Below are 11175 nucleotides of genomic sequence, written 5' to 3' on the forward strand. Positions count from 1 at the left end.
TCTGACTTCATGCTATTTCTACAGTATTTCTTTTATCATTCATTAACTTATTGGGTAGTTTGCTGTTGGCAGGTGGCAGCACATCTGCCTCTTTCAGTACATATAAATAACTGCAGCAGAGTGAAGCACAGCCACCTTGGCTCTGATTCAACACCACATCGCCTTGTCATTTCACTCTCAGCTGGAGCTCAAATCAAGGCCAATTTACAATGAAAGGGTAGCTGGAGAGAATGAAGCCCTATTTATTATTCCTTCCGGCTTTTTGCAACTGGAACCATGGACCTGTCCTCCTCCCTCCTCCCTTTTTTTTTCTTTCTCTCCCACTCGCCTTTGAATGCTTCCAACAAAAGGCTCCCATCTCTGCTCCTCCAGTAATGATTAGTCTTTGTAGTTTTGCCCACACATAGCCCCGGACATCAATCAATTTTGTAAAGCACAACCTCTGTGAACCTTTAAAATGGAAAGCAATATGATCTCTTGTCCATGGTAATATTGGTCTTTAATGTTGTCAGGTAATTCTGGTACCACTTATACAGCTGAACACATAATTGAGCAAATGAACATCAGATTCATCATCACGTATGTATTCTGGCATGTGCTGTTTCTTCTGTGCACCTTCTTTGCCTTCTTTAGATCCACAAACTGATAGTAATGCAGGACATTATTTATTTGGATACCTTTCACAATTCATTTTTATAAAAACACACAAGAGGTATCCAAAAAACATTATTTTTCATATTTTCAGAGCATGGCCTTGTTGTCCTTCACGGCCTCACATTTTTCTTTTGTAATGCACCCCAAATAATGTATCTTAATCTCCTTTTTTTATTACATTTGTATTGCTTGCCATTCTTTTCTCCATGCAATTTCCCAGCACATCACATGTTGGCAGCCTTATAACTGCACAATGTGATTTGCTCCAACTCCCTAAAAGAGCGCTATGAGAAAGGTGCCTTTTTGTTGACGCAGCTCTTCCTTACATTCATAACAACTTCCCCTTTTCGGGGCGAGTGCGAGGCAGATCTGTGCCAGCTGTCTTTGGACATGGGTGCTGTCGGGTTGTCTGTGCACGTGAGTCCAGACCATTAGCCTCGCCCTGGGAGATGGAATCTGGGGCGGCAACGCTGAAACAATGCAGTCTGGGTAATCGACCCCTCTACCTCCTGCCAATCACCCCCTTTAATCTGGAAAAAGAGACATGTGACTATACTGTGTAATTCAGAGAAAGACAAATGGTGGACCTCTACCATTTTTAATCTCCTTAACTTCCTGACAGATTGTTTTCCAGGCCACAGTGCTCCCACAAACTTCTGTTTTTACTCTCGGTGAATACACTGTGTTCTTACTGAAACTGACAGAAGAGGATAAAATGGGTCTGGCATAAGCTGGCTGAAACTGAATCCAGAGTTGGGGTATCAAAGTGGTTTCATGAAAACGTTCAAATTCAACAAGGTTGCCTTTAACAAATAATAGTGACTCCAAAGCAGCATTAAATTGCAGTTTTCATGAATGTGTATTTTCCAAATGAGAATAAGGAAAACTTCTCTCATGATACGCTGTGTTAACCACAGTGCTTATGTGTAATGTCATTTTTTCCATGAAGGATAAACCTATAGAGATTCTGTTTGCAGAGCAACAATGATGAACTCATGATGTTTACTTTTTCACCTATAGATGGCAGTGTTCAGTTTTACATTTGGTGACACCAGTCGTTTTTGAGTGCTCGTTGGCAGAAATAGTGACTACTGCCAATGCAGTTTTAATACTGAAATCAATGCTCATATATCTATCATTACCTCTATCATTATCATTCCATGAGATGTCATTGTCTGTGTTGTACAGGCAGCTCACATAGTTTTAACTCTGCTGTCTGGCTTGTCTACTGACATGTGAAAACAGATCAGTGTATATATGGAAAAAAACACAACACCTTCCCTCCCCACGCCAGCGACGCTTTCTGAGAAATGTGAAGTGATACTGAGCTGGTACATTTCACTGCACTTCTATGAAAGCAGAGATTTCACTTCATCTGTACAGCAGAACTGAGGTACTGAAAATTACATCCTGCCTTACAAACAATAAATCTTATTATTCCTTCAGGAAGTGAGCTCCCTTTGAGTGTTCCCGGACGACTCACCCTATAATTGGTCTGACTGTGATATAAATCAGATAGCAACCTTTCTTTGGGGATCTTGATGCTTAATTGAGCTCGGTTGAGACTCACAAAGGGCTATTTCACAGATTCCTTTCTGCTGTGTGTTACCCTTTAAAACTTTTTGTGTTACTGCAAAGTGGTACTGAATATTTTACTCAACATAAAGGGAGAGCTGAAGAACATTAGAAAAAAGAGATATATAATATAATCAACAACTTCAGTGTCAAATCTAACATTAAAGCTTATTTTGGGGTAATTTTAAAGCATAAAAAACTCAGACAATTGCTGATTCTCTGCATTTAAGGTAACTTCTACCAGTCTGTATTAAAAGAAAACACAATAAAACAATCAGTAGCCATTTTGCATCAAACAAATATAACCACATTTATTTTGAAAGTATAAAATTTCACACTATAAAGGCCACTTTTCAGGGTAAATCGACAACCTTTCTGTAAGATCTACACAGAGAAATACCATGTCCCTCTCTGCTGGTCTAACATACTGTCCAGTTCTGTGGCAAAATAAAAGAATTGTTCTACTCCACCACAGAAAGTAGTTGGCAAGATCTGAATAATTTACTCGATACAGGAAAATGGCAGGAGAGTGAGAATTCCTGATTTGTACATCCCACAGAGGAGCAGGTATTCTGAACGGTTCTCTCTCTTTATCAAACCGGCTTACAGGCACAGCTTGATGTTACAGGCACTGTTTGCCTTCTACTGGGAGACTCAAAAAAGGAAAAGCTGCAGTTGACATTCTTTACAATGGCACCAGTCAGGCCACGAGAGCATCCCCAAGGAGAGAGCATCCTCTGTTTGTACAAGCAGAACGATTCGTACTGCGGGCCTCGCTGTCAGAGGCCGTTTGGCTCACTGCAGATCTGGTGAGGTGTCCAGACGTTTGAGCGTAGCGTTCACATTCCTACTCACTAACTGTGATGTGGTGCCCACTGAGGTAGAACAGTTGTACCAAAAGACTTATTTATAAAGTATACAAATGAGTAACAGTCACATCAATAAACTTAAGAGTGGAGTCATGGGGGGGGCGGGGGGTAACATCACATTTCACCCACATTTTCAGCACAACAATATGTAGACCACTGACATGTCTGGATATCTGACAATACTCCCTTCCAGCACAAACTACTCCTGCAGTTCTTTCCCTTTCAGGCATAATGGCGGTTTCACAGATACTCAAACTGTATTATTGCATCTATAAGCCAGTGGGAACAATTGAGTTGTGAAATCACTCGCTCCGGTGATCTCGGCATGTGAAATATCTATCCTTCTCACTCTCACACACGCTATTCAAGAGTGCAAACATAAAACAAAGTCAACAAAAGGGAACTAAAGCAGACACTTGTCTCATGTCAGAGAGGGCACATTCCCATACAGAGAGTACCACATGTTCGTCGACACTCCTTCCACATTAAAGAGGAATCTGTGACGTCCCTTTTGAAGGCTCCCGTCTCCCCTGAAGGCTGGAATGGGCTAAGCGAGCTGACTGGCTCCCGGCAGGGTGGGCAAGGCTAGGCTGGGCTGTGCGGCGCTTACAGCTGGACATGGAGTCCTCTCTGTGGACTAGGACCAGCTGCTGTCCATCAAACCCCCCGTCCCCTTGCGGGTGATGATGCTTTCTGTCGACTTAAGGAGCCTCTCTAGACAGGGCGCGTTGATTTTGCCCGGCGGAGGGCCTCTGGGCACCGAGTCTGTCTTAGTGTGGCTGTCTGTGCTGGAGGACACAGCGTTGTCCTGCGTTAGGTCTCTGTCTCTAGGACACAGCAGGTGCCTGGGGCCAGCCTGGGCCTGCTCTGCTGTGGGGGAGCAGATGGGTGACGTATGGAGCCACTTCAGGTTACTGGCGGAGTAGGCTCCAGGAGGAGTGAGGTCGGTGACTCTCAGGGCTTTGGTGCCGGCTGGGAGATCACTGATGGTGACGGGGCTCACGGCTGCAGTGGTGGTCATTGGAGATAGCTGTTGGGAAAGAAGGAAACACAGTTTAATTTCATTTATTTAGTAGTAACTTGTTACTCGTTTAAAGCCACTATGAGAAGGGTTTGAATATTTCCAAATTTCACGCCCCCTAGTGGTAGTATCTGACTGTTCCACTATGTTCATTAGCTAGTTACTAAGTTAATCAGTCTGCTGTTTGGTGCTAGGCAGGTAGTGCACACTCGGTTAACCAGAGCTTTATCATTGAAAACAAGACTGATGAGAGCCAAAACCATTAATTTGCGGACCGTAGAACCAAAACAATGAGCTGAAACGACCTAAAATGCCCTGTAGAGCTAAGAACAACAGAATTGGGTGATACTTCTCTGTGGATTTGTCACCATGAGCGACCAGTTTCACATTATCAATATTAATTTAATCTATTGTTATAATGAAAATATTGATTATAGCAGCTTTAACTAACAGTATGACAAGTTATGAAGTGCAAAACAGCTTCTTAAACAGCTTATTCCTGTTTATGGGAGGGTGTGTCAGGATTAGCAGAAATAAATTCTCACCAATTAAATGCAAAGGAATGTTCCAGAGTACTCTGACCTTTCTTATCCCTTATAGACACTCCTCCAAAATTACCTTTTCTCCTCTGTCATTGTTCTTAGCGAACCTGAGACTGCAGTAATACCTCAGCAAAAATAGCCTTTAATCCTCCCTTCCCTGTCCCAGACCTGTGATTAAATAATAATAGATATTTTGGTCCCTCTTTCACTGCGTCGTCACCATATGTTCTTGGCAGCAGGTCTTGTCTAACTGAAGAGTTCTTACACAACAGTTCAGCTTTTCTTTTTACAACTTTACCTTCGGTTTCTTGGTAGGAACGGCTTCCTCTGTCCGGGTGACAGCGTGTTGGTCTTGGAGTTTTACATTAGGGAACCAGCTCTTCAGCATTTCCTCCATTTTGAGAATGATATTAATATATTTTTCCCTGGAAAAGGGAAAGAAGGAGAGGTGGAGAGAAAGAAACAGAGGGAGAGAGAGAGACATATTTACTCCAGCCATCATGCATGAATGTGAGTAATCTACCAAAAATCTTGCCAACCTCTTCTCTGAAATCTTATCTCTTTATCATGCTCACACAGGAAATATGCAATCGTGAACAGCGAGTGAACACTTACACTCGCTCAGCAAAGCCTGTGCTCCATGTGTGGGGGGAAAATTGACTTAAATACATTTCTCACATGTTTTGAGCTCACACGTGGCCCCGATGTATAACAGTTCTGCTCGCCTCTAAATATAAACACCAAAGCCACAACGGTCTCCAACAGCGTCATTGTGAACATAAACTAGTCGCGGTGACGCAGTTCTCGTTGGAGGTGGGCAGCGTCCCATTAACTCCCACCCGTCAAAACCAGATGGTAGGTAGGGATTAGCCCGTGTCATATGATCAGGACCTTCCTGCTATACTCCATTCAGAGCATGTTAAATTCATGTGAAAGATTATCCGCAACAGTGACTGCTAAAAAAGTCACTTTGATCCTATCTACCATTGTGTTGCTGCAGGGGCTGCCAGCTGGCAACACAGAGCAGGCACAGGGAGCGACGGAGGGAGGGAGCGATGGAGGGAGCGACGGAGGGAGGGAGGGGTTTAGTTTAGCTGTCTGCAGGGAGGCTGCCACACCCACTCTTTGTCTCCCGTATGAAGGCAGCAGCTGGCGGGTGAGGGCTCCAATTAGTCTGTGCCAAACTCAGCAGCACTTTGTTTAATACCAGTTTACCTTGATGCAAAGACAAGAGAGGCTTTGCTTCACATACCAGTACCAGGTACCAGTATGCTGCTTTAAATTCAGAAGAAAATGGTACATGAAGTGCTCAGTCAACGGAGAATAGCTTGACAGCAATTTTGATATTGATCATTTCTGGTTCCAGCTTCTCAAATGTGATCTGCTTTCATATCATTGTAAATTAAATTCCATTAGGTTTTTGACCAAGCAATTTGAAGATCTCACATTGTGATGGGCACTTTTAACTACTCATTTTATAGACTGGATGAATAAATTCAGAGAGAGATATATTGTCAAATAAATGTATATCAGAAAATTATAAATAGCCATTTGCTATATGATGATAAAACAAATGTAAACCATAGAAACATTTAATGATTGTATTACAAGGACTAGGACTTTCTCCTTTAAAGGGGTGATACCACACTTCATTATACTGCCTGGCCAGTGGAGAGCTAATCAAGCAGACACAAGTGTGCTGCTCTCACAGTGGAGCCTGATACATTTTTAACAAGATGCCCAGCTATAGTGAGAGCCAGTCATCCCTGCAGTAAATCTATCCTGAATGTGTGGGGGTAGCAGCTCCTCGCAGGGCAACCTGCTGTGAGCCATGTGTCACAGACATGTTGGAGACCACTTTGACCCACAGACAGCCAACACCATTTCCAGCTATTGTAAACGTATGTTGTGGTTGAATGTATTGTAGTTGTGATGCTGATCTGATGACTGGAAGAAGCTCTGACGCAACAGAGATTTTCTATTTCAGTAAATATTTGCACAGACACAACACAGACTGGACAAAGCACACACACACACACACACACACGTCTCAAGCCACAAAAACACACACAGAAGATAATCTGAATATTACAAGGCGATAGAGCTGATTGTTTCGCATGAAACAGTATGTGGGTCACGCTGAGGACACTTACCCCATGCAGGGGTTCTGCAGGACACCCATGATCCTCTGAATCCTGTCCATGGCCACACTCTCCTGGAAACTGCTGAGTCCTGGAAAAGAAGAAAGTTGTACCGTGAGCCACAGGAACTGTGTTGACAGCAGGGCTGAGTCTGTGCAGCATATGGGTTGTGTGAAATGTGTGTGTGAGGGAACAGACTTTTTGCCTCTCTGTGGCCAGGAAGTGTCGGGTCACACAAGGTTTGGGTTTGACAACAAATTAAGCAGTTTTCAGAGCCTGTCTGAACATGGCGCTGCCTTCCAGAGACCCCTATAATGCCTATCAGACGACTCACAAACAGCAGCTGCTTTACTGGAAACTGTGCTACAGTATGTTCTCACTCGCCTCTGCCAAGCAGCTAATTTACAAGGAAGTCTGAAGTGTGACATCGCTTTTTCTCAACTGGTAAAAAATAACATTTAAATGTGGGGTTTTTTTTTCACTCTTAAAGGGACAGTTTAAAACGGCGAGTTGATATGTGAACCTTTACCCCAAATGAGCTCCATTACAAAAGACACACACACACACAGGAAATACTTGTGGTTACTTGATAGTCCTACAACAATACATGTTTCAGACATCTCGCTCTCAAATCTCAGGGACACATATTCCATAAAGAGTGGCACGCTGTCTATCCAGTCTGTTTTTTCTCAGAGACACAAGAAAGACTCAAGACACAAACACAGAAAAGACATTAAATGGCCGACTTACGTTCTCTGTATCTCCCTGAACGAAGGCCATTCAAGATAGATGACAGTGGATGAATGTAGCATTGTAGCTCCATGCACTGAAAGGGAAAATAGATTTGTTTGTAGGTGTTATCGCTGTCAAGATGTGTTTAAAAACCTTTTTGGAAAGCTGATATCAAACTGGTTTCCACAAACTGCCGTTCATTGTTAATATAAAAGTTGCTTGATTTAGATAACCCCTTAACTCCCCTTACTGTTGTGTTGCTTGACTGAGTTTGACTTGTGACTAATTCTGCTTATAGAGTTATAGGGGAGAGTCATCTTTACTAGGAAACGTCATGCATTAGGCACTCTGTGAAACCAGCAGGGGAGCCGATCCAGGTGATAAGGCACGCTCTAGTTTTGCTGACATTGTCAACCACCTCCTGTGGGTAACAGACATCAGTCACATAGGGACTCACCTTACTGCTGAATATTCGGTTTTTCTCTGACACACTGGAAAAGAGCTGCCGTTCCTTGCACTTCTCCTCTGTGGAGGTGTGAGGTCTCTTCAGTGCTTGCTGAGTGTTTTTGCCATTCGTTTTTTCTCCTTGTTGTGTTCTACACAGTCCAATGGCGCTGTCCCATGTCTCCGTGCAGCCGGGGGGAGATCCCCGACCGGAGGCCTCCCTGACCTCGCTCCAGTTACTGACGCCCTCCTTCACCTCGCTGCTCCGGCGGCAGCTGCTGTCAGAAGGGCCCAGGTGTGGCGGGGTGATGGGGGACGCAGGACCCTCTGTCTGGCTGTGCTTTCTGGTACAGTCAGACTCCTGTTCGCTCTCATTGTCCTCATTGTCACTCGCCAGCCAGTCAATGGAGTTGTCCGAATCTGTAGCAGACATCCTCGGCTGCAGGCTCTAACTAGCACTGACCATCACTGACCTGGCAGACAGAAAGTCATGGTTACTATAATTCAACAAAAGAGAAAGAAGCAGCAGGCAGCACAGTGATGACGATGAGAAACTGAGCCATATAACAGCTTAAATATATGCAACAGCAGCCAAAATACCATATTGAAATGTCCTTGGACAAACACTGTAGGTTAGTCTGGATAAAAAAACACCCTGCACCTCCAACCAAGCAGGCATGAATAAAGGCAGAGACACAGGAGAGCGCTCTGAGCAGATGGTGGCAGTGAGACCACAGTTGTTGAGACCACAATGACCTGTTTGTTTTGCAGATGCAACACCTGAGCCAGTAAACACAGGCTAGCCACCATCAAAAGCAAACACCAAACATCCCAGTGTCTACAATGATCCTTTGAGGCCCTCAAGCGGTCTGGGACTTTTGTCTCTCACAATTATTGCCATTATAAATCTCCACGTCATGACGTCACTCAAGAACTAATTTCGACATTTTACAATCGCCAGCTTTGAGTAAGTTTCCCCCATTCAGGCTCCATCAGCCGGCCTGCCAGCTGCTACCACCGCAATCATTCATAAACATTGTTGGCTTGTTTATTCAAAAGGGGGCAGGGGTCTGCCACCATGACGGCCAGTGCCTCACACTGCAGACCCAGTCCCAGCAACACAAGTATTATTTGTAGGGACAAAATGAGAGACCGGCACTGTTTGTTCACAACACAAAGAATTCCTCGTGAATAAAAACTCCTCTGACCAATTGCTCTTCCCGGATGCTTAACTGCTCCAGGGATCTTTACATCTCTCTAACATTGTTTCCTCAGTGGTTAGTAGATGAAGGAAGTGAGAGGCTTATTTTGGGAGTTTTGACTGGTTGACGCCTGGCATGTCTCTTGTCTCCTGTGAAATTTGAGGGTCGGAGAGTTAATTGCTCCCTCGTCCTTTGTCTCAGGATGACCACCTTCTGATCTTATTGTTACAGGGGAGGGTGGAGCAGAGGTTTACTGCTTTTACGTGCACAAACATGGAAGAACCCCCCCCCCAAAAAAAAAAAAAATATATATATATATATATATATATATATATATATTGCAGGTTATAATATGGCTCCAGGGTAGCAAAGACCGCAGTTGACCAGTTTTACTGAAAACAAAACGATGTGCAGCGAAAATGTTTGCGCAGTGGCCGGGCAACCACACAACAGGGGGAACAGCTTTAATAAAAGGCTGAGTGCAATTTATATCCAAATATTGACAGCTTGGAATTATACAGTATCAAATTCAAGATGTTCGGCATCAAAAATGAGATGAAACTAATATTTACCTTCTACTGTTTTAATATTCTATCCACACAAGCATAAACACAGAGAGGTCAAATGTGTAAAACTAAATGTAAACTCCCTACAATATATCTATACATACTGTACTGTAAATTAAATTAAAACCTATTTCCAATCATCATTCTAATTGTAGTATATGTATAAATAAATCTAAAGGAAAGAACATTTTATCTAATAGAACTCAAAGTGCAAAGTTGTTCAACTTTGTGGCATATTACATATCACATATATCTTATATCTTATATATCATATATGGTACAAAGTGAGTGGCATTATTTTGATTTAATTCTGTCATAAAATAACATTCCACACTCCCGGGCCTTTGAATGCACCACACAGGCCTGCAGTCTTTCAGTCTTTCAGGCAGAAATTCAAATTGCTGCTGCCTGTAGTGCTGATAACAGCTTCTAGTTACACACATTTCTCTGATAAAACACACTCAGATAGCCTTCTTGATCTCCATGTCTCCATCTACCTGTGTAGGTGGGGCACATGAATAGAGATGCCCACCACCCCACACATACACACACAAAAGAAATGTGATAAACATGAGTTATATGAGAATAAAGTCCCTCGTCCGGAGATCAGACATAATAATAAAGAAAATAATAAAAATCACAAAGTGGGTGATCCGATCTATCCGCCTGAAAGCAGGTTTGAATTCAGTTGGGTAACAGACACAATAGACTTCCTCATCAGTCATAGTAAATTTGGCAGCATGCACCGTGAGATTATATAAAACCCCAAACGCGCTGATTATCACTGTCACGTCTTTATCTGTCACATGAATCCTTCAACACAAATAACTGTTTCCTTATTTGCCATAATCATCACGTCTGCGTCAAATTCCTCTGGATGATTTTTTTTTTATAAATAAAGCCACCTTCACCTCCACACACACACACACACACACACACACACACACAGACATTATCTTATTTCTCATGATAAAGATGAGATGTGGATCAGCGAGGAGGGTAACGTACCTTCCCAGGATGGAGCGGCTGGTTAAACTCTCCAGTTGTTCGGCGGTAAATCCAGCAGGAGCGTCGGGCAGAGAGCAGCTGATGCGTGCTGGACGTGCGGCGTGTGTGTGAGTAGGGAGACCGTGCAGCCAGCGATCGGCCCGTGTTGCTTCTCCCAAGGCAACGTGTCTGGCGGGGCGGGATTAGCGGGGACCGGCTCTCCCATTTGCTCCTCAAACGCCTGCGACTGACAAATCGGCTTCCTCCGTCCGTGCAGCCGCGGAGCGATAGGCGAGCTCGGTTTACATATGCAAATGACATGGAGATGACACAAACACGTGGACACGCGGATCGGTTTCAGTTCAGCAGCTGGGGCGAAGAAGTCAATCCAGGGCTGGTTTTGGTCATTCTACAGGCATTCTTCCTCATTATATCACCCGGG

The 11175-nt window shown here is 43.6% G+C and overlaps 1 protein-coding gene across 1 annotated transcript; it reads right to left on the reverse strand.

The window, feature by feature from the left end:
• Positions 1 to 2509: 2509 nt before the first annotated feature.
• On the reverse strand, positions 2510 to 10899 carry LOC139286962 (circadian-associated transcriptional repressor). Its single transcript, XM_070907914.1, has 6 exons — positions 10755 to 10899; positions 7992 to 8451; positions 7553 to 7628; positions 6815 to 6893; positions 4960 to 5086; positions 2510 to 4128 (listed from the first exon to the last, which is right to left on the reverse strand). The coding sequence occupies exons 2-6, from the start codon at positions 8409 to 8411 to the stop codon at positions 3736 to 3738; spliced, it is 1095 nt and encodes a 364-aa protein (XP_070764015.1). The 5' UTR covers positions 8412 to 8451; positions 10755 to 10899; the 3' UTR covers positions 2510 to 3735.
• Between the last annotated feature and the right edge of the window lie 276 nt (positions 10900 to 11175).

This window comes from Enoplosus armatus, chromosome 6 (genome assembly GCF_043641665.1).
Source record: "Enoplosus armatus isolate fEnoArm2 chromosome 6, fEnoArm2.hap1, whole genome shotgun sequence".
Taxonomy (NCBI): domain Eukaryota; kingdom Metazoa; phylum Chordata; class Actinopteri; order Centrarchiformes; family Enoplosidae; genus Enoplosus; species Enoplosus armatus.

Coding starts and splice junctions, on each gene's coding strand:
- LOC139286962 (XM_070907914.1), bottom strand. CDS start 8,411: ATGTCTGCTACAGATTCGGACAACTCCATTGACTGGCTGGCGAGTGAC. Junction 6,894..7,552: donor TTCAGGGAGATACAGAGAAC/GTAAGTCGGCCA, acceptor CTTCTTTTCCAG/GACTCAGCAGTTTCCAGGAG. Junction 5,087..6,814: donor CTGCAGAACCCCTGCATGGG/GTAAGTGTCCTC, acceptor TCCCTTTTCCAG/GGAAAAATATATTAATATCA.